At 41.2% G+C, this 27644-nt stretch overlaps 2 protein-coding genes across 3 annotated transcripts in view; one reads left to right on the forward strand and one right to left on the reverse strand.

Annotated features, from left to right (window-relative positions):
* The window catches only part of tex47 (testis expressed 47), a 54259-nt gene extending 50803 nt beyond the window's left edge, over positions 1-3456 (reverse strand). Inside the window, exons 1-6 of the mRNA XM_085761065.1 lie at positions 3261-3456; positions 1768-1840; positions 1119-1222; positions 977-1032; positions 332-410; positions 90-230 (exon numbers count right to left, since the gene is read on the reverse strand). Of these exons, the coding sequence (XP_085617191.1) occupies positions 90-230; positions 332-410; positions 977-1032; positions 1119-1222; positions 1768-1840; positions 3261-3371 (564 nt within the window). The 5' untranslated portion in view covers positions 3372-3456. The remainder of the gene's footprint in view (positions 1-89; positions 231-331; positions 411-976; positions 1033-1118; positions 1223-1767; positions 1841-3260) is intronic.
* A 1369-nt stretch (positions 3457-4825) lies between these two features.
* On the forward strand, positions 4826-27644 carry LOC146967220 (nuclear distribution protein nudE-like 1-B). Of its 2 annotated transcripts, XM_085761064.1 has the most exons (10): positions 4826-4950; positions 7639-7735; positions 13035-13188; positions 16483-16631; positions 20831-20967; positions 21819-21992; positions 23032-23126; positions 24166-24311; positions 24528-24562; positions 27427-27644. In XM_085761064.1, exons 2-10 carry the CDS (start codon positions 7650-7652, stop codon positions 27435-27437), a joined length of 987 nt encoding a protein of 328 aa, XP_085617190.1. In that variant the 5' UTR covers positions 4826-4950; positions 7639-7649; the 3' UTR covers positions 27438-27644. The 2 variants fall into 2 exon arrangements, with proteins under 2 accessions (XP_085617190.1, XP_085617188.1); XM_085761062.1 differs by lacking the exon at positions 24528-24562.

Here is a 27644-nt window from a genome sequence, read left to right on the forward strand (position 1 = left end):
ATGGGCCAATTTGCCAAAAATGTTGAACCATCCCTTTAATTATTCTTATACAAGCACTGTGGTTTATAAACTTAAAGACGTGAACTCACCTCCTTGGATAACTCCGGGTGCTGGCTCAGACTCTGCAGATCCGACAGGACGCTGCAGACCAGACTCTCCGTGCTCTGCTCCTCCTCGTCCTCGTGTCCTCTGGCTTTAGGGTCTCCGGCCACCTGGTCTGCATCCAGCTCCTTCAGGCGACATCCACAGATACAGAAACAGGTTACAACTGTCTCACTGTGTGTGTGTGTGTGTTTGTCTCACAGCGCAGAAGTAAAGAAACAGGACGAACCTTGTAGCTCCACTGCTGGAACAACCTGCTCTGAGGGGCGTGAGCCATGAACACCACCTTGGCAGCTCCGAGCCGGGAACTAAGAGAGGAGGTAAAAAAACACTGGTACAGGTGTATAGACTGTAAACATCAACACTCACAGGCTCAGGATCCAAATGTTACTATTATTATTATCTTATCTAATATATTTAAACCACTGGAAAACCTGTTCACTGTCTGTTTCATCATCCTGCTCCTTATTTAAAGTAATCCAACCAACATGTGAGCATCAGTTTGGTCTCTTTTTAATGACGAAGATGATAAAGATTTTATTTAATGATGATGAAGATTCACTCTGTGACGCTTGTGAAGGTAGAAATATCATCAAAAACCCTCCGACTAGTTCCTGTGTCACTGTTTTTAAAGGAAAAGTCTGATTAGAGACTTTCAGAATAAATTTATCCTGCAGATAAAACGCACTTGATTAGTTTTTCTCTTTTCTTTTCACATGTTCAATAGTTCTGGTTTATGTTGAAACGCGACACATGAGGCTGATGAGTGGAAGTACCAGTCGTACACAAACTAGGAGTGAGAGGATTAAATCTGCTTCCTCTACATGCTCAGGAAAGTTCAAGATCTAATGTATTCAAGTATTTAAACGGTTACCTGTGTGTCTGCTGCTGCAGGTCTCTGAGAACAGAAAGCAGAATCTCTCTGGACGACTGGAAGAAGAGCAGCACAACAAACTGTGAGTGCGAAGTTTCGTCCGCAGCCGAGTGTGTGAACGTTTCCGTGGAGGAAAACTCACCTCGATGACGTGCAGCAGGTGCGACGGGTAGATCAACAGCAGGCCGGTCACTTGATCCCAGATGAACTGTTTGCTGAGCTGAAAGTTCAGTTTTTCATAATGAGCTGCGTGGGAAACAAACAGAACAACGTGTCGGCTGAGCATCCTGACGACCACGTGAAAGAAAGAAAGAATGAAAGAAAGAGCAGCTCTGTTGCCAACACACAGCTCCGACACTCTGGGGGCTTTTATAGTGACTTTTGTATAATCACTGTGGGAGAACTCATTGAAAAGCAGCGACACAAAGCTCCTGCAGGGACACGGAGGTGTGAAAGCTCTAAAACGGCTCAGACGAGTGAAACAAGAGCCTTTTACTGCTTTCTTGTTTAAATTCAACCTCTGGCAACTGTGGAAATATAGAGTTTGCACATTTCTGCAAAATACAAAGCACAGATCTATTCATTTGTAACATTAAAGCAAAAACCATCCCCTTTCGTTCCCGCCCCCTGGAGGAAAAACTGGATCAAATTAGCAGGAGGTGACGGGGTCGCTGCCGAGGATGAGGGGATTGTGTCGGTGAAATAGCGAAGCCTTATTATTATGAAGCGGTGAGCTGCTGCTGCCGCTGCTGCTCTGGCTCTCTGTGGCTCTAAGGTAATTGCTGGCTGACCTCCCAGTTCTGTCCTGTCAGCGAGATCGTGGGGGAGCCGGGCAATTACGATCAGCCGTTGTAGCACGATCTTCTGCAGAGAGAGAGAGAGAAAAAAGAGGACAAGACAAGACAAGAGTCCTGAAACACCCGCAGAGCCTCTGTCACATATTAGACACGTACATGCACAAAGGGAGGATGGTTATCTCCTGCACAGTTAAATTATGAGGCTAATGAGCTAAAATGCAACACATTCAAATCAGCAGCTGTCAGCAGAGGAGCTTCATGATCTAAAAAGTTTCAATAATCAATGAGAAAACTATCAAACTTTCGCCTCATATCTAAAAAGTGAAAATACAAAACCACCTCGTCATCGTCCAGATCCTTCCTCTGATTCATAAGACGGTGAAATAAACTAGTCCCAGTCTCCTCCTCTTTCTTCTCCTCTGTGTTTATTGGGTCACTTCTCTCCATCTCTGACTCCTGAGTGAGTGAAGCCTCGTCGAGCTTCCTCACTTCACTGTTTATTAAAGCTTATATCCTAGAAACCCCCTTTTGTTCTCCTGCTGCTGCAGCTACATATGCACCACGAGCCAATCACAGGCCAGGACGGGCTTGTAATTCAGGTAATGAAAACCAGTAGGAGGAGGAAAGTAGGGGGGGCTGTGCTGAGATAATAAACTGTATTTATTCTAAAGCTTGTTTGCAGATAGTTATATGTACAAAGGGGGGAAAAAACTAAAGTTCTCATTTGGTTTAAGTCTGAAAAACTAGATTTTCACACAGATGCAGCAACATTTTTTCTAACAACTAATTATGTCATCCTTCAGTTTTGATAAAACACAATTTAAATATAGAGGAGCTCAAACGGTTCATAAAGAAGACGTCATACTGAGAGTTTTACTTCAGTAAAAGTTGAAGTACCACAAAATATTGTAAAATAGCTTATAGGGGGATATAAGGGATTTACCAGTTTAAGTTATTATCTTATTGTTTTAAATTATCTTTAAGTTAAACAAAGTCACTGTGGGATCTGGACTAGGAGTATTTCTCTCTTTTCTGAATCTTTACAAATTTTCAGCTATTTGGTATACGGATACTATGATTGTGTTTCATTTGGTGCTGGTTTTCTTCATAGTCTAACCAGCTAAGAGGTTAAAAATCTAATAATTTCACATGATACAGTACAGTGACATGAACTATTTTTCTGCATTTAGGTACTTTTATTTTGAAGGACTGCTCCAGATTGCACCTGTCGTGCTTTAACTTGAATGATATTATAAATACAGGACTCTTTTGTGTTGTAAAATTTCCACTGTGTGTTATTAGTTATTATGTTGTATTATGTTATTATTCCTTACTCCGGTGACTACTGACGAATGTTTCTGGACTTCATCTAAAGTTTTTGTTTTTGTTTTTTTGTGGGGAAGTTGGAGGAGAAGCACTTCCGGTCAACCGTTACCGTGACACTACTTTAGCCCACGGATAAAAGTCCCCGAGGCCCCGGTACGAACCTCTCCCCCTCTCCGGTTAAACACGTCGAACATGGTCACTATGTCCGGCTCCTCCTCCGACACCATGAGCTCCCACAAGAAGCTGTTGCTGTCTCTCTGCGGAGCTGCCATGTTGTCTTGTCTCAGGTCCGCGGCTCCTTCTTTCTGCAATGTTTGGGTGGGCTGCTCCTCCGCGCTCTGTCGGTTACCATGGCAACAGGGCCCGTCAGGTCAAGATGGACGTCCTCATTTACGTAACTACGTAGAGCCAGAGAATTAATTTAATTAATTAATTTAATTTTAATTAATTTAGCTCATTTTTCTTTGTGTAAACATTGTTGAATTCTAACGTTTCTTGTTATAATGGCGTTACTAACGGCGCTACTTTTTTCAGACGACGAGTAAACAAAAAAGTTACTGTTTCCCCGTTGTGTTGACGTTACCGTTACTCGCCGTTACTTGACACAAAAAACCGTCTTTACTTTACTCAAGAAGTCCTGTCACAAAATAATACAACTGTTAAAGTGTACGTCTTTGGTTATAAGGTTATAACTCTGTTTCAGTCCATCAGATAGTCCGTAAAGCTATTTACCTGGAACTAACAACTGACTCAGTATCCCTCCGCATTTGAGCAAGTTACTTTTATAATGTTGCTATTCAGTTACTACTCTGTAACTTTTTTGGGGAAAGTAACTACTAGCTATAACTAATTGCTTTTTAAAAGTAACGTGCTCAACACTGATTACAATATTTTTTATTTTCACATAGCTACAATCAATCAATCAATCAATCAATCAATCAATCAATCAATCAATCAATCAATCAATCAATCAATCAGGCTTTATTTGTAAAGCACTTTTCATGCCCACAGCAGCTCAACGTGCTTCACATGATAAAAACAAGGAACATAGGGGACACATATTGGGAGAAACACATACATTCACATACACATTCGCATTCACACAACATCACACAATTTGGAATGGAGTTTATTTACCATTCACCATAAAACTATGGTTGTTGTTTATGTATAGCCTACAATGATTTAAAACAAACAAACTATCTGTTGCCTACATGGAATGCCATTTTATTTATATTCCATTTGATTTAATTTTATAATAATTTGTGTATATTTTATTCATATTATCATCCAATTTATTTATTTCGGGACTCATTTCATGGCTATGTTTATGAATTTATGTAATTATGATTTTAAAAAATTGCATTCCATACTACACAGCTAGCTACAGTGAAATGTTTCAGACACATAAAAAAAAACCCTGTTCTAGTTGATGACCAGCAGGTTGTGCTAATTTATCATCAACTGTGTCATATGCGCACCACGCGCGCAGCATTGAAGCTCGTGAAGACGAGAATACGTAAGGAAATCCACCCTAAAACTGTTTTTACCCCCCTCCCTTGTATTCTACTTTTTTCTACATGTATCAGCAAAGATAATTGTTTCAACTGAGTTTGAAAAGTGTAATACGCAAAGCTTCCACAGTCTAAACAAAATGAAGTGTAACAGGAATAATAATTGGGGTCAAAGTAGAATTAGTTTTTGGGGTGTATTGTCCCTTTAAAAGCCCCGCTGAGCGGAGCAGCTCCAGCACCAGACGGAGGAGACTCGGCCTCAGCAGCAGCAGCTCAGCCTCGGACCATCGGGAGCAGGATGGACTGATCCTCAGCGGTGTTTTGGGGCGATGTTCAGGTACACGAGTCACGGTCCTTCATCCTGTTTTATCTTTGCTGCAGGTTTTTTTTTAAAATTCTATTTATTTGTTTATTTTTAAATCGCTGCTCGTTGGTTTTGCTCGTGGTTTGGTTTGCACACCCAGTTTTGACAGCTGAGCTCAGCATCAGCTCCGGATCATATTCATCTCGTCTCCAGTCCTGCTTGATGTTATAATCCTAAAGCGATGGTTATATATATTTTTTAATTTTAAGTGCAGTGTATATATGTTTTTAATTAATATATTGATATATTGGTTTATTTCTTGCGTTTCTAAATATGGATGCTGATAAGAGGCAACAGGGTCATCTCTGCTGTGGATTAAAACCTTCTCTCTTAATATAGATCAGGTTTTATATTAATCTGGTTAAATGGTAAGATTTAATAGTGAAATCTTCATTTATTTACATCTAGCTCTTGACCCACATTTAAATCACAGGCTGCCCTGCTGTCATGTGAAACCCATAGGCCAACATTAACATCAGCTCTGCACTTTACATGTAGGCAAATGTAATTGTGTGTTTGTTTGTTTTTAAAATGTGAAGAATCAGGCCACACTTTAATGATGCTTGTTTTGCCTTTTCCTCTACTTAATGCCTCGGGCTCTGGGTGACATGGTTGAATATAAACTGAAGCTGAATTATTCAGAGGGACCACAGAGTGTAACGTTAACAGAAGTCTTTCTTTATGATGCAGAAAGGTTGTTTCTGTTCATGATCTCGTCTCGTGTTGGAGGTCACGTCTTTATTTCCTGTCACTCTGGACACAACAGAAGCATCTGTCGACCTTGTCCCGTCTCCTCTCTCTGTGTATTATCATCATCATGCACTTAAACTCGACGTCTTTCAGCCTTTATCCTTGTTGACACGACCACCCACAGCCCGACTGACCTCTCAGGGGACAAGTAGGGCAATACAAGCATCTGTTGTAGCTGGGCCCCTCTGGGCTCCCCAATAAGATGAATAGTTTCCTTAAATGTCATATCATCTCTTTAATAATGGCACAACATAAACAAAATGCATGTGATTTGGTTTCCATATGGTGGAACCAGTGAGGATTTAATGGACTGATCTGAGTCACTGTATGTTTTGGTTCATAAGAAGAACCAACGTCTGACTTTTTTTTGTGGCTTCAAACTTTGCAGCTGAACTGAAAACCGTCTGGTTTGACTCAGAAATTACGTCCCTAGAGGAAAAATAATGTAAATATCAGCTGAATAGTCTATCAGGATTGTTTTTACTCCCTAATATCATCATCATCAGTCAGCTCCTACTCACCATTGTGTAGCTGTCACTGTTAAAGGGATAGGTCAACGAAATAATCATGTGTAACATTACGACAAATGAAGCAAATACTTGGAACTACTTTCTTGAGTAAACGGGAGTAGCTACACTAAAAGTGCGCTTTTGAAATCGTGGTGAATTGCAAATTGTGGTGAATGTGCAGGTCACAACTTGTCCACCAGAGCGTTTTGGAGTTGTTGGATTGTGTATTTGATGAGTTTTGATGGGTGAAAGTACCGTTCACCTCCATTGTGTTCACTGAGCAGCTCACGTCTCTGCCCCGCTGATCTCAAAACAACATGCACCGATAATTAAAGGTAATGAACCTACTGCTATGACTATGAGGAGGATTTGCCAAAATGTTCAACTATCCCTTTAAATAATAGCTACAAAGACTCAAGATGGTTAAACAAGACACTGATTTCTGTGCCACCACTTTGACTCCATCACTGTTCACCAGGGGGAGGTTATTATGGTCTGTAAACTGTTGTTCCTCCTCTGTAGATCTGTTGCCTCTGTTCATCACAGCTCCAGCAGCTCAGTTACAGTTTCCTAAGAGGAGGAGAAAGAGGAGGAGGAGGAGGAGAAGGAGGTCACTTGAAAGGGCAGCGCTGTATAATGATGTGAACTGCTTTTTAAAAGAAAACTGTTGCAAAGAGCAACAACAGCCTCTCCCTTGTCCTCTCACCTTTGTTCTGTGGATGTGAAGCAGGTGGAGGCGGCTCGGTGTCGGTTTCAGCTCGGGACAAAGGAACAAACCGGTTTAATGCTCGACTGCAGAGACACTGGTTTGGGTTTTTTAGGTTTTGATCGGTTGGAGATGTGTATCTGTATCTGAAGAGTTTATTTATAGCGACAAACACCTTGTTTCTGAGATTCAGCAGGTTTTAGTTGAAGCATTTTGTGTTGTTTTCTGTGTAATTACGAGTTGCTGTGGTGGTGGTGATGATGATGAACGAGGCTTCTGGTTTGTAAATGTCACCTCCGGGGAAAAATGTGTTTTCTCTGTTAAAACCTGCACTTTCCTTTTAGAGGGAATACAAGCTGATGTTATAGTACAGATGTTTGCTGCTGCACGCTGTCGTCTGACTCCTGTTTCAACTTGTTTATCAAACTGAAGATATCGTCTGTTGGTCTCCTGGAGGATGCTGGGAGTCTGGAGGCAGCGCTTTTGATGATTTAGTGTTTTCATGTTGTGTCCTCAGACGTTCGCTGCCTTTTTTATAAATATATAAACCAGGAGATTTCAGGCTTATAGAAACAAGTTCATGTTTTTGCAGCTTCAAATGTTGTAAACTTGGCTTTTCTTCTTTCTCATCTCTTTTCATTCTTATCTCATTGTAATCGCTGTTGTTTCCTCCTTCCTTCCTTCCTTCCTCTGCAGATTTCTTTGCCATGGAAAAAGATATGATCCCGAAATTCTCCTCCAAAGACGAGGAAATTGACTTCTGGAAGTCTCTGTCCCTCAAGTACAAGAAAGGGTAAGTAAACAGCTCGTGTTGTGTGTTTGGTGACACCGACAGACAGACTCATCCAGGAGTCAATATTTGTGACCCATTTAAAAAGATTTGCATCTGTAACGAGGATGGAAATCAGAAACAGAAACAAACAAACACTCTGCTGCTGTTTTGTCTCCATAAGAAAAATGTAGAGTTAGTTAAACCTTCTTCTTCAACTGTAACTGTCTGAAGAGTAAACAACTATTTCTATTTTTCTTATCATGATACTAATTGATGATACTAATTGAATCAATATGAATCTCCTTCTACATGACACATGAGCCAAACATAAATATATTTAACTTAAGAAATGAAGCGACTGCAGCTGTTTGTCATAATAACAGAGAAACGTCTAAGGCTAAATGAGTGAGTGGAGTCAACAAATAAAGATAATCCCAAAGTTTTTGGTAGTTTCAATAGGAAACGCATGAAAACAGGTTCTTATACTGTGACGTATTTATACTGAAATGACTTTGAGGTGTTGAAAAAAACACATAAATGTGAGTTTTAAAGCATATCAACAATGAGTTTATTCCGCTCCGATTGACGAAAATGAAAAGTAAACTGAGGATGTGGATAGGTAGAGCAGAGACGACCTCAGAGCGTCCAACACCTGAGCTGCAGCAGGTTCAACATCTGGAGGAGTCGCCTCGCGTCACCAGGCTCTTCATACAGAGAGGAGAAGAGCCTGGTTTCCGTTCACTCTGAATTCTGTCTGGATCCGGAGTTCACCAAATTCACCAAAGGAAAAATGTTCACCAAAACAAAACTTTAAATTCCGGCACACCATCGATTTCCGTCTCAACATTATCAGGCAGCGATGTTGGCGATGCCATATTGTTGTGGTTGTTGTTGTTGATGATGATGGAGCATGCTACATGACGAGCATCACGCAATTTATCTCTCTTCCGCCCCCACCGCCACAAACTTTATCGAAAAGATGCATTTACAAACTACAGGTATAACGTACAAAACTAGGATCAAGTGCCTATTAAAGCAGAAATAAGTGGTCCGGTCGTTTTCGCTAATGCTGCGTTCCAGGCAGGCTTTTGAAATCGTAAATTACAGCTTCAAGTCACAACTTACGACTTTGTAGCGTTCCAGGCAACCCACTCGTGTTTTTCCGACCTGTTTTACCGGTGAAAGTCACTATAACGGCCACTCGTAACTTCCGACCGGTGAACTCGTACCAGATTGAACTGGTACGACTTCACGGTCGGAAAAATACGAGTTTCCTTGAACGCACCATAACAGTCCTCGTCCCTACGTCGCCACATTCACGGCGTCCCTTGGCTGCACACACAGCCCTGCATGCCGTTCTCTCTCCTCATTGGATAAAAACTGTAGGATACGATAAATGTTTTCTCCTCGGCTCAGAGCAGAGCAGAGTGACTGACAGACCCGTGTTTCAGACCAAACACTCTATAGAAGTGATTGCTGTGGGAAGATATAACTATTTAAGACTTATATTAACACAAATATATCACTTACTTCTGCTTTAAATAAAACATGCAACTGAAATAGACAATAACTTGTAATACAATTAAATACAATAAAAGGAAAAAGGTTAACTTAATGGCTCTGGGATTTTCCTGTAAATTATATATTAAAAGGTTTCACTGCATTTTTATTAGCTTGGTGCTTTTATTTTGACGGAAAGGCGGTTACAACAGCCACTAAACGGCCCCAGACTACGGAGGAGAGAGTGTCTGAGTCCAGCTGAGTGGAGGCAGCTCGTGCTTCATCCTCCAAAAGACTCAGAGTGACGGTTTGGTTTCCAGCTCTCAGTCTGTCGGCCCGGTGGCGGTGACTCTGCAGGAGGACGAGTCTCATCAGTCAGTGAGACGTCGCCCGGCTCAGTTTTCACATCAGAAGTACACACAAAAAGACTTGAATGTCTCTTTGTCCTCTTTGTGTCTTTGAGCAGGTTTCTGTTAGGACACACACGGCCACGTTAATTCTCACCGCAACTCGACAGGTTAATGATCTAAAAGCTGCTAAAATTAGCCCGGTTTGGCTCTTCATCTCGCAGCCAAGTCGCTTGATTAAAATCGACTAATTGAGACGTGAACATCCTGGAAACCAGTGGAGAGACACACCCAACACACACACACACACACACACACACACACACACACCCATTTCTATAAGAGTCTCTAGACAATGAGCTTCCTTCAGTCAAGGTCACAGCGGCTCTGATTGTGTGGAGCCATCAAAACGACTCTTGTTTCATTGGGATGTTTTTTACGTCACAAAGGCTGAAGTTTCAAAGCTCCAAGAATCAACATCAGGTGAAAAACAACCACAGTGAGTTCCCACCACAGGTATTTATCATCTTTGACCTCATTAGTTTGGTTTTTAAAGCCTGAAACGTTTCTGTGTTTGTCTTCGGCTGCAGCCTGCAGGTGTGTTTATTGTTGTTGTTCAGCTCTTTTACAACCACCTGCTCAACACTTAACGCCAAATTTAGCAGCTATCTGTTGAGGAAAGTAGGACAGCAGCAGCTCGGGACGAAGGTTTTGTCCCTGAAGTAGTTGGAAGCCAAAAAACAAAGACCGGTCAAAGAGCCAGAGATGAAACTACAAACTGATGCTATTGTTGCTTTTTATCCTCTTGATGTGTAAAATAAAGGACTGAATGTCGTATTAGCTTTACTGTAAGTATGTTGATGTTTGTAAGTTCCTGCTGCTTTGAATGAGACGAATAGATCAAATAGTTTCATAAGGATTCAATAAGATTTATATTTTAGTTTTAAAGGGATAGTTCAACATTTTGGCAAATTGGCCCAATCCCTATAGTTTTAGGAGTAGGTTCGTTACCTTTATTTGTCGGTGCAAGCTGTTTTTAGAACGGCGGAGCAGAGCCGCGAGCTGCTCAGAGCTACGCTACGGAGGCTCATGGGATTTCTTGGTTTCCCTCGTCAAACTCATCAAATACACAATCCAACAACTCCACAACGCTCTGGTGGACAAGTTGTGACCTGCACATTCACCACGCTATGAGGTAATAACACAACGTTACCAGACAGAGTTGTTTTAGAGGTCAATACAGAGACTGCTTGCTGAAAAACTGCCCCCGACGGGAATGCGCATCAGCGGTTTTGCATGAATTTCCCTCTAAAACAACTCTGTCTCGTAACGTTCTGTTATTATCTCATAGCGTGGTGAATGTGCAGGTCACAACTTGTCCACCAGAGCGTTGTGGAGTTGTTGGACTGTGTATTTGATGAGTTTGATGAGGGAAACCAAGAAATCCCATGAGCCTCCGTAGTGTAGCTCTGAGCAGCTCGCGGCTCTGCTCCGCCGTTCTAAAAAAAAAGCTTGCACCGACAATTAAAGGTAACGAACCTACTGCTATGACTATAGGGATTATGGGCCAATTTTCCAAAATGTTGAACTATCCCTTTAAAGCTGGAAGTGTTTTAATGAGCAGCAGAGTTAGATGTTGTTCTCCTGCTTGTTCGTGTTTTGAATATGAGCTGATAAGCGTGAAGAGGAAGCTCCAGTCGGTGTGAAGCCTTTTCAAACTGGAACCAGTTCAAAGTCGTGAAATCCAACTGAGTTTCCACGGCGACTGAACATGACCAGCGTTTGTAAGATTTTTTTAAAAAAAGAAAAAAAAATAGAGGATTTCCAGGCTCAGTGCCACCACCTCCAGCTCTGTAGCGCGCACACACACACACACACACACACACACACACACACGCCACAAGGGCTGGTTCAGTCCATTTATAGATCCCTGTCTGTGTGTGTGTGTGTGTGTGTGTGTGTGCGCGGTCATGCATGGTCATATCAACAGACGGTTACATAACCTCCACTCCTGGAAAAGCGGTTTCCTCCATCACTTCATGTTTCACTCACAGTCTGACGTGTGATGTCATCAGTTGTTGTCGAGCTGCAGCAGATCTGAGTTCAGCTTCTTAAAGGTCGAGTGTTTGCTGACGTGACAGGGATGATGATGTTGTTGTTGTTGTTGTTGTTGTTGTGTCAAACACTGAGCTGCTGTAAACTGTGACACAATGACTCTGGATTTCTACTCATTCATTCATTCATTCATTCAGCGTTTATTTTAACAGGAAGACACAGAGGTCGAGGCTCATTTTACACTGAAGCTCAGCAAAAGATAAATGTAAACGGTCAGAGACAGTGTTGATTTCTCATAAAAGAAAAATACAATAAAATCCAACAAGGAGGAACAGTAAAGTCTATAAACATTAAGAATAAATAAAAACCCTAATAGTAGTTAGAATTTTCACAATAAGGGCGTACAGATTGGCAAAAGCAAGAATTTCTGGAAGTAAAGTGTGATGATTTAAAGTGAAGTGAATTTTTTAGATTATTCTGTAAATTCATCCAGTATTTTGAGCTTCAAAAATCTTATTTAGCATTAAATGTATGGTCTCAAATTCTTTGCTTTTGCATTAGTATTTAATCCATTTGTCAAAAAGAAGACAAAACACGCAAACAGGGTTGAACATTATCTTGATTTATACTATTATTTATTGATATTTCATGTTTTCTGCAGATATTGTTATAATGAAGCAATGAATGAGAATGGATTTCCCATTGGGGATTAATAAAGTAATTCTTATTCTTATAATATTTGTTATCCTGAATTAGTTTGACAACATTATTTATTGTTGCTAATTGGGAAGTTGTGTGTTTTCCTGGAAATCCATTCAACATATATATTTCTAATGCTTTTATAGTGATGACATTTTCAGAGACTGAATCAAAAGTTCAGCAGTCAGAGGGCAGAACATTTCATTTTTACTCTATATAGTTTTCTTGTGTTGAATTTATGGAAACGGATTCGACTGCTGCTGAAAGAGACAAAATAAAACCACGAGGCCGGAGGCATCGGGCTTCAGCTGATGAAATTTGAGCCGACATAAATCTGATTCTGAAACGTCCCAAAATTGCCTCTTTTTAATAGGGGATGATCTGATAATCTGCTGCAGCCATGAGGCCAAACTACACTTATGTTCCCGCTAAAGGTCATCGTCAAAGAATAACAGAGTTTTAAAAAATAATATTTAATCAAAGCAGCTCTTTAATGTTCTGGTGTTGGAGCCTCAGTCTGTGGCTTTAATCTGGTTCATAATGTTTCCTGCAGCTGTGGTGAATGTGATTACAGTACAACGCCAGAGTTCACTGATCCTCAAGTGAGACGAATCGTGGATGAGATGAGGAGTGTTTGTTTGTTTGTGTGTAGAGAGATGCTGTAGATAAAATAAAAACATTATAAATGCGTAAAACTCCTCCTCTCTCTGGTTTTGCAGGTGTCAGGAGGCTCGCGAGGAGCTGCTGGAGTTCCAGGAGGGGAGCAGGGAGCTGGAGGCCGAGCTGGAGGCTCAGCTGGGCCAGGCCGAGCATCGGATCAAAGACCTGCACTCGGAGAACCACCGGCTCAAGAACGAGGCCGAAACACTAAGGGTGAGTGAGTCAGTGAGTGCAGGAGGAGGATTGTGGAGAAAAGGTGTCTGTGTCTCTGCTGCTGCTGCTGCTGCATCAACGTCGATACAATGAAGGTTTTATCAGCTCAGGTTTCATCCTCCTCACTCTCCTCGCACTCTGACGTTAGCTCGGCTCTGATCGAACCTCCTCTGTCTCAGCAGTTTTTAACTTGAATAAAGCCGACGCTTAAAAATAAAAATAAAAATTAAAGTATCGAGCTTTAATTTCACTGTCGGATGTTCAGTAAGTAAAGCTAATAAGATTTAGAAAGGATTGAGATCTGATCATCAGATCTGATACTGGATTTACAGCTCAGACAGTGAAGAGGATGTGATGTATTATGAGTCAGCATCTACTGTATGATCTACTGAGGGATTAAACAGGGTTATACAGTAGGAATACAAATTAAATATTAAACTTAGTATTTAAATATTAAACTATAGGAAGGAATTATGAATCATACACATGTAACAATGTGATGAAATTAATTGAAATTGTATTATTATTAGAGTAAAATGTAATTTTTTAACTTTTAACCCGAATTTGTCTTTTTACCTCATATTTTCAGAGAGACATTGAACGCCTTACTAATGTATGAAAGCGCCATATATTTTTTTTCTGTGTTTTATTTTGAAGGTTTGATCCATAAGAAGATCTAAAAATCCATCTCAGTGTAGTTTTCCATCTCCTCTCTCAGTTTCTCTCTGGAGCTCTTGTAACAACTAAACAGGTCGGTGTCGGCCAATCAGAAGAGAGGAGGAGGTTCTGAGCTTCTCTTCTGATTGGCTGACTGTTTTATGACTGATCCAATAAAAAAAATAGAGCAGATTTCAGAATAAAACACTCTGAGAAACCAAATCCTGCAAATTGTTGTTGGATGGATGGTGGGTCCAGGTGGTGAGGGGGCGGGGCTTTGTTGTGACATCACAAAGTGACAGGAAGTCCTGACGGCTGGTTTTAAGGCTCAGTTTCTGAATACAGGCTGTGTGCATTTCTCTGTGGACTGAGGCTTTGATACTTTCACAGTATTAATATAGAACTTAGAGCTGCTTTATAATCACACTACACATGGACATCTACTTTTATACTGTATGGAGCTTTAACACAAACATCTACCTTTATACTGTATGGAGCTTTAATACAAACATCTACCTTTATTTTGAAGGAGCTTTAATACAAACATCCCTTTATACTGTATGGAGCTTTAATACAAACATCTACCTTTATTTTGAAGGAGCTTTAATACAAACATCTACCTTTATACTGTGTGGAGCTTTAACACAAACATCTACCTTTATTTTGAAGGAGCTTTAATACAATCATCTACCTTTTTATTCTGGATCTTTAAACGACCTCCGCTGTGAATGTGACTTTTGTAGATTGATGATGATGAGACCAGCGTTCAGTATATTTACATATGGTTTTTAACCTTAACAATGCATTAAGCTCTGAGCCAAGTACAAATACAGTCTCCATGTGAACCCTCTGTACCTTCAACATAAATATTTGATGCCCCCCCCTTTTTTTTTTTCTTTTTTTTTTTTTTGGTAGCCATCTTATATCATCACTCGTCCTTGAGTTCAGTCCCTGGGGAGTGAGGAGAAAGTGAAGTCGCGCTGTAACAGCTGCTGCTCCCCTGGACGCTCTTCCACTCTGCTCTTATTTATTTAATCTATCGGAGCTGCATCTGCTGGTTTTATACACAGGAGGTCACGGGGATATTGAGGTCGCGTCTATAGGAGCCTGTAATAAAAACCTCCTCTAATGCACACCAGAATAAAAGATAATAAGATGGTGGTAGAAGAAAAGGAATAACAACAACCACACTGTCTCATTTCTGGTGGATCTGAGCCTGTTGGACTTCACACAGTCATTATGGGCTTTATTGGCCTCGGCCAGCAGCAGTGTGTTAGTGCTGGAGATGTGCGATCTGAAAAGGTAATCTCATTTCAGGGAGGCGCCGAGGTAAAACGCTCTTTTTTTTTTTCCAATCTCGACACCTGCTCTGCGCTGAACTGATGCAGCTGATCGGTGCCGCTCATAAATAATACATCAGGTCACGTCTCTCACTCTTATTCTCACTCTGTAATAACCCGAAGGCAGGTGGCATGTGTCTCCAGCCGGGAGGAGACGTTTGTGTCGAGGTGTCTGTCTGTCGAGCTGCAGACTGAGGAGGGAAGACATGACAGTGTTTCCAGGAGAAATGCTTTTTTTGAGCAACTCTGCTCTGTCGGCTTTTCAGGAATGTGCTGTTGTCCTGAATAAAACAACACTGTCCCGTGGCTTCACGCTCTCTTCAATACAAACAACAGTTTTTCAGAAAAATTATCATTTGTGTTGTGAACTGAAGGGTTTTCAGTTGTTTTTCTTAGAAATATTGTTTTGTTATTCAGAATATTTGCACCAATTGTTCTCGGTTTTCAGTTCAGAAAGTACGGTGGCCCTAATATGCAAAAATATTACAATAAACACATTTTTTTTAAAAAAAGAAGATGCAACATTTAAGACTATTTCAGGAAAATAAAAGCCAAAATACATAAAACACCAAAACATTTAAGAAAACATAAAGATGCTTTGAGGCACATTTAAGGAAGCATATTTTAGACGTAATTTATTAGAAAATACAACATAGTTTATAATAAAATGTAAAGAATACATCTGTATTGGGATTGTATGAATACAGTGAAATTGAAATGCAATCCTTGGTGGGAACAATAAAAAAAAAAAAATGCGTCTAAAACCATGAAAAATTAAAAAATAAATGAAAAATTCAGCAAGCTTATAGAACTAAACAAAAAAGAAATTAAATTTAGAAACCACAGTGTCAATTTAGAGAATAAAAGAAGACATTTTTACAAAATGCAACAAATAGGAAAATGACGATATTTAAAAAAAATCGTTTTCTGTTTCTGTTGTGCACCTAAAGGCCACCGTACTACATGTCACTCTGAGGTCTGTCTAACCACAGTCCAGAGTGACGTTGTTGTGTTGACTGAGCGTCGGACAGAGCGGCCGCTCGGCTGCAGGAGAGGAGGATATAGGTCAGACGTACAGACGAGTGTTTATCGAGCTGATTGTCTCCGAGCGTGAGGAAATATAGGTCACACCTCCACATCCACCGCTGGCTGAGTGAGCGCAGCACTGAAAAATGGATGACAGGATCCAGACGGTGTTTAAATCGTGTCCTATATATGTGGCTCTGTGCTGCCTCGTCCATCATGTTGTATAGATTTTAAACATGTGATCAATAACTGTCCGCTGTCGGTCCCACAGGAGAAGCTGGAGCAGCAGTACGCTCAGAGCTACAAGCAGATCGCCATGCTGGAGGACGACCTGGGCCAGACGCGCAGCATCAAGGAGCAGCTCCACAAATACGTCCGAGAGCTGGAGCAGTCCAACGACGACCTGGAGAGAGCTAAGAGGTCTGAGCCGGCCCTGAATGCACCATAACATTAAATATATCAATCACAGCTAAGGGGGGGCGAACACTGCAAAAACTCAAAATCTTTCCAAGAATATTTGTCTTATTTCTTGTCAATAAGCCGGTGCATATTCTCATTTGCCCAGGTCATAGTATTTCAAAGGAGGTTAAATCGAAAGCAACTGGACTTAGTTATTTGTCTAGGAAGACGTTTCACCTCTCATCCAAGAGGCTTCATCAGTTCATGTACGCATCTGACCAGGCTGGGACTGGTCCAACTATCTGGTGTGGAGACTCACTATTTAACCTCTTGTGTGGGCGTTCACAAGGGTGATGATGTCACTGGTTCCCTTTAGTGCTCCAAGTGCCAACGACAGTCGTATAACGAAGTCGAAACCAACTTTCCATCAAAGGCAGTCATTTAAACGACTGTCGTTGGCACTTGGAGCACTAAAGGGAACCAGTGACATCATCACCCTTGTGAACGCCCACACAAGAGGTTAAATAGTGAGTCTCCACACCAGATAGTTGGACCAGTCCCAGCCTGGTCAGATGCGTACATGAACTGATGAAGCCTCTTGGATGAGAGGTGAAACGTCTTCCTAGACAAATAACTAAGTCCAGTTGCTTTCGATTTAACCTCCTTTGAAATACTATGACCTGGGCAAATGAGAATATGCACCGGCTTATTGCAGAACAATTTGGGTTGGCTACCCTTAGAATGGTGCGGGAACATGAAAGGTTGGCTCGGAAAATTGCAGATTACAGGAACCACCTACGGTTCAGTCTGAGATGCAGACAACAAAGGCTTACACCAACTAGCCTACGCTTGAATTCCACTATGAGAGGGCATAGAGTGGAAAAAATCATGGAAAAGGCTCAAAACCAACTCCTTAACGAACGAATAAGACAGGTCAATTTCACTATTGAGGGGCTAAAAGTGAAAACTGACCACTCACTGCTTAAACTGCAAACACTCTTACCTGGCTCCATCATGGAGAAAGTTGTGGATTTCACCCAAAAGGCACAACTATCACAACATAACAAAAGCAAAGAGAGACAAACCAAGAAATTCCGCAATTTACAATCTCGACATGTTGACAATAACACAGAAATACTCACATGGGGGCAAAAAACTGACCATTCAGCACAGAAAGAAACACAAAACAGATGGGTTAAGAATTTGTCTGACAGAGAACTCACCCAACCTGAGAAAGAGGTCCTAGCCAAAGGCTTGAATTTCGCCATGACACCGAAAGAGCTACCTATAGTGGATTTGATTACAGCTACAGAATCTGCTATAAGGAAAAACAACTTAACCGGAACTGAGGCGGATCAGCTAAGGTTAAAAGTGTCAGCAGCGGTGGCCGAGGCTAAGGTCCCCCCCTCTAACCTCACCTTTGAGGAGAGGAGAGCAGTGACGGCTTTGAGCAAAGACCAAAACATTACAATCCTCCCAGCAGACAAGGGTAGATGCACAGTTGTGCTCAATACAACTGACTACCAGGCTAAGATATCTACATTACTCAGCGACTCTAACACTTATGAAACTCTAAAACGAGACCCGACCAGTGGCTATAAAAAGAAGGTGATAGAATGTCTACAACAATTACAAAAAGAAGGGGTCATTGACAAAACACAATACTACCGGCTTTATCCCCAGGATTCAATCCCATGCCTATATGGACTCCCCAAAATCCATAAAGAAGGGTCCCCGCTCAGGCCCATTGTCAGCAGCATAAACTCGGTCACCTACAACATAGCCAAACACATAGCTAATATCTTGGCTCCTTTGGTGGGAAACACCCCACACCACATCCAAAACTCTATAGACTTTGTGGGTAAAGTCCGGGACATACAAATGGAACCAGATGACACTATGGTATCCTATGATGTGACTTCTCTTTTTACCTGTATTCCAACTATGGAGGCTTCGGCCACAGTAAGAGAACGACTCACACAAGACAACTCTCTGCAAAACCGAACTAAACTCAAACCTGAACATATTTGCCAGCTTCTGGATTTGTGCCTGAACACCACATACTTCCAGTTCAACGGCAAATTTTACAGACAAAAACACGGCTGTGCCATGGGTTCACCAGTATCCCCTATTGTGGCAAATCTGTACATGGAGGAGGTAGAGAACAAGGCTTTAAACTCCTTTGAAGGAACAACACCGAGCCACTGTTTCAGGTATGTGGACGACACATGGGTTAAAATCAAAACCAAAGAGGTGCAAGCTTTTACCGAACACATTAACTCAGTGGACAAAAACATCAAGTTCACCAGAGAGGATGTCAAGGACAATAGTCTGCCTTTCTTAGATTGTGACGTCCATATGAAAAAGGACAGGAGCCTCCACATTGGGGTATACAGAAAACCCACACATACAGACCAATATCTACTTTTCGACTCTCACCACCCTCTGGAACATAAGCTTGGTGTTATCAGAACTTTGCAACACAGAGCTGATAACGTGCCCACCAGCTCACAGGCCCAAGGGGCAGAACACAAGCACCTGAGAGGCGCCCTCACAACTTGTGGTTACCCTAACTGGACCTTTGTGAAAACTGCAGCTGCTTCCAGAAAGAAAACCAGCCAAGTGGTTGAGAAAGAAAGACAAAACAAGAGAAACAATATAGTCATTCCATATGTGTCTGGAGTATCAGAAAAACTCAGGAGGATCTTTAACAAACACCGTATCCCTGTGTATTTCAAACCCAGCAACACACTCAGGCAGAGACTGGTACATCCCAAGGACAGAACACCACACACCCACAAAAGCAATCTGGTGTATGCAGTCCAATGCAACGAGGAATGCAAAGACCTCTACATTGGAGAAACAAAACAACCACTGCATAAACGCATGGCCCAACACAGGAGAGCAAACTCCTCAGGACTGGACTCTGCTGTCCATCTACATCTCAAGGAGAAAGCCCACTCCTTTGAGGACAGCAATGTCCAAATCCTAGACAGAGAGGACAGATGGTTTGAAAGAGGAGTCAAAGAAGCCATTTTTGTAAAAGTAGAGAAACCATCCCTCAACAGGGGAGGTGGCCTGAGACACCACCTATCTCCAATTTACAATGCTGCCCTTTCATCCCTTCCCAGGAGATTCAACAATCTAGCCTCAAAGAACAACCACTGTTCACAAGTGGCAAGTGACTCCAACGACTGTCGTTATAACACAATAGGGCACTAACGAAGTCGAAACCAACTTTCCATCAAAGGCAGTCATTTAAACGACTGTCGTTGGCACTTGGAGCACTAAAGGGAACCAGTGACATCATCACCCTTGTGAACGCCCACACAAGAGGTTAAATAGTGAGTCTCCACACCAGATAGTTGGACCAGTCCCAGCCTGGTCAGATGCGTACATGAACTGATGAAGCCTCTTGGATGAGAGGTGAAACGTCTTCCTAGACAAATAACTAAGTCCAGTTGCTTTCGATTTAACCTTATTTCTTGTCAAAATATCTAATTTCTAGTCAAAACTAATCTCTTTCCACTTAAAATAAGACTCATCACCTAAAAATGTACTTGTTTTTAGATCATTTTCACTTGTTTCAAACATATTTTCACTTGAAAAAGTAGAAAAATCTGCCAGTGAAAGCAAGTTTTTTTGTGCTTGTAATAAGGAAGAAAAACTTGCCCCACTATTAGATTATTTTGAGTGAAAATATGCTTGAAAGAAGGAAAAAGTGTCTAAAAACACGCTGCTTTTTAATGTGATGTTTCTTATTTTAAGTATAATGAGATTTGTTTTGACTATAGAAATGACATTTTGACTAGAAATAAGACAAATATTCTTGGAAAGATATTTGAGTTTTTGCAGTGAAGGTGTCGTTTCCTCTCCCTCCTCCTCCTCCTCATCACAGCAGCTGTTTTGTGATGCTTATTTTAATCTATATGAAAATTTCCCACAAAGACTCAGTTCTGATAATCAGCAAATGGGATCAAATACGATTGATCTGCTGATTTTAATTGGATTAAAATCAATGCTGCGTGTGCACAAACCTGACATATTGATCCCTCATTAACACTTCAATAATCGTTCTTAAGCAAATAGGACGAATAGAGGACGACTTGAGTGTAAAACTTCCTTTTTTTAGGTTTTGCAGCAGGATTCATTTTCTCATTCACTTTGTTGTTTCTTTCTTTCATTTCCCGCCTCGTTTGAACGCCTCCTCTCTCTCTCAGAGCGACCATCGTGTCTCTGGAGAACTTCGAGCAGCGTCTGAACCAGGCCATCGAGAGGAACGCCTTCCTGGAGAGCGAGCTGGATGAGAAGGAGTCTCTTCTGGTCTCCGTGCAGAGATTAAAGGACGAAGCCAGAGGTGATTATTGACCCGGGGTTTTTATACTAATGAGCCTCTCTGTCAATCACCACGCTGCCGGCTCATTAGCATACAGCTGCTCTGCCTCTTTCTTTTGCTTTCCCACACATTTGTAGGGATTTATTCATTTCCTCTCTGTCCTCAACTCATCTTTTCTTTTTCAGAATTTACATTACAACAATGCATATAACTATACATCAATAAGTAGTGGACTGAGCTAGGAGGGGGGAATGAATAATTAAGAATTAAATGGAGTAGAAAATGAAAAGAAAAGGATAAAACAAAACAGAAAGAAAGATACAACAACATATCAACTCAAATGAAGAAATATATCTCCTTAGTTTCCTTTTAAAGGGACTATGAGGACTTTCAGAAAGCGAAAGTGTTTTCACACCACATTTCCCATGAGCCTCTGTCCGCACGGTGAAATTCTTGGACCGGCGCAAAACGGACGAAAGTAAAAACATTTGCCAAGAATGTTTTTATTAATTAGAATGAAAGTCGGAGGTTGGAAACCTAGGAAATGCTGGGCGAGTCGACCACTAAATAATAATATAAAAATAACTAAAGATAAAGCGATATATTTATAGAAAATGGACCAAGTGTGGGTAACGTAGATTCATCCACATTAATATGAGACTCTTTTATAACCAAAAGCAAACTCCTCGGGGTCTCTTTAACTTGTCACTTAGTCTTTCCATAGGAAAAACTCCAAAAAATGTCTTTGCACCACTGATCCAGTTAAATAAAATACATTTTCTGGCCAAAAATAAGAGTTTATTGTCTTAGTCTCTTTTCAAGATCATCTTTAAATTTAAATTTCTTCTTTCTCTGTTTCCTCCTCCCTGTAGACCTGAGGCAGGAGCTGGCCGTACGGGAGCGACAGTCGGACGTTACCAGGATGTCGGCGCCCAGCTCGCCCACACAGGACAACGAGAAGATGGACACGGCCGTGCAGGCCTCGCTGTCCCTCCCCGCCACCCCGCTGAGCAAAGGTCTGGACAACGCCTTTGCCAACCCAGCAGGTAGCTGCAGCTCCTCTTCCCCCGAGTGCATTGGGGTTTTTATAAACCATTATTCAAGCGCAGACAGGAAATAAATCAACATAATTAAGGACCGGCTCAGATTTCTGTGTGGACACATTTACCTGCTGCACAGTGGCTCATTTATTCATGTGAAGCGAAGACAAAAGGAGCCGAGGAGACAAGGTGCATTCATTCAGAGCATCTTTGATAAATTTAGGCTGATAGATTATAAACTGCATTTGCATAACTCGGTCTGTATTTTTATAAGCATCAGGCTTTTTCTTCTGAATAATCAATGTTTCTCTTTCAATAATGGATCATTTATCTACTTGACCCGACTCCCTCAGCTTCCCTCAGATCGACGGGTGTTTGTCAGCTGAGTTTTCAGATACAAAAGAAGTAGAAAAGGAGAATTTAGCAGCTGAAGCCGGTGGAGAACAAACATGGAGCTAAAATAAAAAGTGTAATCATCAGGTGGACACGAGCTAACATCAGTCTGCACCTGCCAGATGTGCAGCTACACAACTATAGAGTTGTCTATATACAATGTTGATTCACAAATCTGAATGAATGGCTGACTGGAGTTGCACCATTAATCAAAATGTTTCAACCAAGACTGTATGGAGGCTGGGGAAGGCCACACTCACAAATATATTTATAATATCTCAAGGTCTAAGTGGTGAAATACTAAGAAATGTTTTAAAAACAGGGCTAAGAAAACACAAAAAACAGGACAGATAAGAACCAAGACAAAAAAACATACCATCAATTATCAATAAATAAAAGTACTATTAATAAAATACACAAAACATAATTTAAGAGTTCAAAATCAATAAATATTCAATAAACAATACAAAATAGATTTATTTTCCTGAGCATATTTTCCAGACAAAATACCCACATGAACAACATTTTAAATCATTTACAGTGAAAATCTGGTGCAAAAACAAACTGAAATCTGTCAAAATGAGTTCAATATTTGTATTTATTCGTCTCTTTATAATGTTTCTGTCCTCTCTCTCTCTCTCTTCCTCTCCAGTGTTATCGAACGGTTACGGCAGCAACTCTCCTCTGACTCCGTCCGCCAGGATATCGGCCCTCAACATCGTCAGCGACCTGCTGAGGAAAGTCGGGGTGAGTCGCCGCTTCGCCGCTTCTCCGCTTCCTGTTTCTCTCTTCCACCGCGCCAGAAAGTCGTCTCTCCACAGCAGCATCATCATCATCATCATCATCATCATCATCATCTATCATCTGCAGTCCAATAGAGTCATTATGTCACTGTTTAGAGCAAGTCAAAAATTGGATGAGCCAAAATTTCCTTTAGTTAAATCAAGAAAAAACTGAGGTAATTGTTTTCGGGAATAAAGAGAAGAGGGCTGCTGTCAGTAAACACCTTGAGTCACTGTCTTTAGAAACTAAAGACCAAGTCCGAAACCTTGGCGTGCTGATAGACTCAGATCTGACCTTCAACAGCCATATCAAATCAGTCACCAAATCAGCCTTTTATCAACTTAAGAACATATCCAGAATTAAGGGTTTTATGTCCCAAACTGATCAGGAGAAGCTGATTCATGCTTTTATCTCCAGTAGACTAGACTACTGTAACGGTCTTCTGACTGGTCTCCCCCCAAAAAAGTATCAAACAGCTGCAGCTCGAGTTTTAACCAGAACAAAGAGATCAGATCACATCACCCCAGTTCTTAAGACCTTACATTGGCTCCCAGTCAGCTACAGAATAGATTTTAAAGTTCTGCTACTGGTTTACAAATCACTGAATGGTTTAGGTCCAGAATACATGAATGACATGTTAGTAGAGTATAAACCCAGTAGAGCTCTGAGATCTACTGACTCAGGTCAGATAGTGGAGCTCAGAGTTCAGACCAGACATGGTGAAGCAGCATTTAGCTGTTATGCTGCTCACAAGTGGAACAAACTACCAGCAGAACTGAGATCAGCCCCAACTGTGAGCATCTTTAAATCCAGGTTAAAAATCTCTTTTCATGTGTTTATAGCTGATAACTTAAAACTTTATCTATTTTCTTTTATTTGCTCTTGCTTTTAACTCTGTTTTATGCTTCTTTTTTTAATGTTTTGTCTTTATGTAAAGCACATTGAGTTGCCTTGGTATGAAATGCGCTATATAAATAAAGATGCCTTGCCTTGCCTTCCTCAGGCCCTCGAGTCCAAACTTGCCGCCTGCAGGAACTTCGCCAAGGACCAGAAAGTGAGGAAGGCGCTCACTCTGGACAACAGCAACGCGCTCAACGGCAACACGGCGCGCTACTCGCAGTCGCTCCACACGTCTTATTTTGACAAAGCGTGAGTGAAACCATAAAAACCCCACTCTCTTCTCTCTCTGTCTCATGAACCATGAGTCATTATGAAGGGAGAGTTGTAATAAAGCGATGACCTCAGTCTGATCCGTCATGATGTGTTTACTGGAAGTCTGCAGCGTGTTGTGTGTGTGTGGTGGTGGATTCAGGGGCAGAGATGGCGGTCGGACATCTGAGACTTGTGTGTGTTTTCTCCCAGCAGGACAGAGATGGTCACGTTCCCTGCATTGATTCTGGGTAAAACTGTAGTGTGTGTGTGTCTAACAAACTTGTTTTTCTTACTAGAATAGAAAATAGAAACGTAAATGTGGGTTAGAGGGAGGACGTCTGGGCGGCTGAGTGTTGTGTTTAATGGTGCTGGGACCTTTTAACTTTCTAATTGCTGCTCTGATCTGACAGTGTGAGTAGTTTCAGCCTCACACATCATCTGACCGTTCATTATAATTAACACAAAGAGCTTCCTCTGCTCTGCTGTGCAGCGGATCATTGAACGACTGAACCTCGTTATTTATTTAAAAGTGGATTTTTGTTGGGGTTTTTTTTTGCTCTGGTTTGAGTTTTGTCTAAAAGTGATGATGATGGAGAAACATGAACCTTTGTATCGTCTTCCCTTTGACCTGAGCCAACTCATCATATTTTTATTATACAGTTATACAGTTTTGATTATAATATTTAGTTACAACCAGAGGGACAGGATGGATCACAACAGACAGGTCAATGTCAAAATTAAGTCAGGATACTGTTTGAAAGACTGATTAACCACAGATTATTATTATTATTATTATTATTATTATTATAATTATTATTATTATAATTATTATTATTATTATTATTATTATAACCTTATTTTAGAGGGACTACAAGGAGTTTTGGAAAGCGAAGTGTTTTCACACTACGTCCACATGCACGGTGAAAGACGATCGGATACCGTCGTAGTTCCGACCATAAACGGCGATTTAGTAGCGTTATTCCCATGACCCTCCGTGCAGCGTCCGGAAAACCAAAACTAGGAAATGCTGGGCAGGTCGACCACGAAATGATAATAACAAAATACGTAACTATAAAGACAAAACAATATACTTATCGAAAATGGACCCATTAAAAAGTGTGGGTAACGTAGATTCATCCACATTAATATGAGACTCTTTATAACCAAAAGTAAACTCCTCAGGGTCTCTTTAAACTCGGAATATATTGAGGAACAAACCTCATTTATATATATATAGCCGAGATGCTCTGAATTTAAATTAAACTCCCAAAAAAGTGTGATGAGGAGACATTGTTGTGTCATTTTGAGACTTTTACATTAAAAACCAAACCAGATTTCTGATATAAAAACATTAGTAAATGGCTCATTAAAGTCCCAGGTAACGAACGAGCAGGTGTTGACCTCTGCGGACTGTGACGAGCACTTGACTGCTTTGTTTTCTGCTGCGTCACTGTTGCTGCTGCTGAGAGCAGACTGAGGCTCTGCTGTGAGAGACGGAGCCTCAGACACAGTGTTCACAGTTGTTCTTGTGTTTGCGCTGCCGGAGGCGTCGACTCGACTCACCTTCAGAGGGAAACGTGACCTTTTAATCATGAGAATCAGAATCTGCTCCATTGCTTCATTCATTTTTTTAATCCCAAACTCAAAAGCATCAAAAGAGCAAAATCTCTCTTTGGTGCAGCTTCAGAAACTCATCTATTGTGTCATGAAAAGTCCTATTTCTATTGAAGTGGAGTTCATTTGTCTCTGAGCTGGTGGACCTGCAGAAGAAAGAATCCAGTCGAACCAGTCGGTCAGGTTTTCTGCCCGGGTCTATTTTTAGAAACACGTGCACAGTCGTGTTTGTTTTGTACACATCTGTGTCTCGTGATGATGATGATGATGACAGAGGGACGGAGGCAGGTCACTGCTCTGTGTCCTGTTGGCAGCAGCTACTGGAAAAGAGGAGAATTAATTAACATTGACTGAAAATATTAAAGAGACTTTTCACCCATGTCCTTTTTTATGTAAGGGAGCTCATTTCTGCCAGAACAAATAGATGACAGGGCTAAAAGGAAAAGTATGGTACAGTGCAGTAAATAATCCAAAATGGTGCCTAATCTTATAATTTAGGTTTAAAACGAGCTTCCGTACATATTGGTTTTACTTTTGCGATGTCATCTTTGTTTGACAGAAGCTACTGTAGCCACGAGCTAAAGGACCAGTGAGTCATGGCATTGGCAAATTGACTCACAATACATGTTAAACAACAATATTTACATGAATCACTGAGAGGCTGGTCACACCTGAGTGAGGCTGTACAGCTGTATTGTAGCTGCAGCAGCTACTCTGTTGTTTAAAGGGATAGTTCAACATTTTGACAAATTCTCTTCTCACCATAATCCCTATAGTCATAGCAGTAGGTTCATTACCTTTAATTATCGGTGCATGTTGTTTTGAGATCGGCGGGGCAGAGACGTGAGCTGCTCAGTGAACACAATGGAGGTGAACGGTACAGGTCCCCTGTTCCTCATCAAATACACAATCCAACAACTCCAAAACGCTCTGGTGGACAAGTTGTGACCTGCACATTCACCACGCTATGAAATAATCATGTAACGTTACGAGACAGAATTGTTTTAGAGGCAAATGCAGCCGGAACTACATTCCAGACACGGCTGCTGGGCGGAGGGATTTCAAAAGCGCAAGTAGTTCCGAGTATTTGCTTCATGTGTCGTAATATTACATAATTATACATGGTTATTTCCTAGCTCAAAATGTTTAACTATCCCTTTAAATAAATAAAGTTGCATAGTTTGTTTTATTTCTATGTTTCTTTATTTGTTTTCCATCTTTTTCTTTCCTTTTCGTTCGTCTGGGTCGTTTTGTTAATCTCTTTCTGTTCAGTTTTCACTCTTCTAATGAGTTTTAAATATGAGCAGTCGCCTTGTGCAGAGGCTCTGGCCTGAGGTGACCTCTGACCTCTCTTCTCTAATCCATCCATGATTATATAATTAAATCTGAGGCTGGTGTTGGGTTCAGGACACTCGATCTATCCTCTCCAGTTTCAGTTTTTAACGTTTTTTTTTTCCTTTTTCTTTTCTCCTCTTTGCTCGTCTTGTGTCTTTTGCAGCCGGACCTTGAACGGACTTGAACCCGGCGCGCTGACGGCCATCACCGTCGCGCCCACCGCCACCTCCCCGGGCCTCGTGCCCCTCGCTGTGTGACGCCAACTACCGTACCACCACCTCCCACCACCACCCAGCTCCCTCCCTGGTGGAAAAACATCACGTCTGAGAAGAAAAGAGTCCAGATGAAGAGGAAACTCACACGGCCAACACTGTAAAACTC

Source organism: Trachurus japonicus, chromosome 19 (genome assembly GCF_045865225.1).
Source record: "Trachurus japonicus isolate A0001 chromosome 19, Traja_1.0".
Lineage (NCBI taxonomy): Eukaryota > Metazoa > Chordata > Actinopteri > Carangiformes > Carangidae > Trachurus > Trachurus japonicus.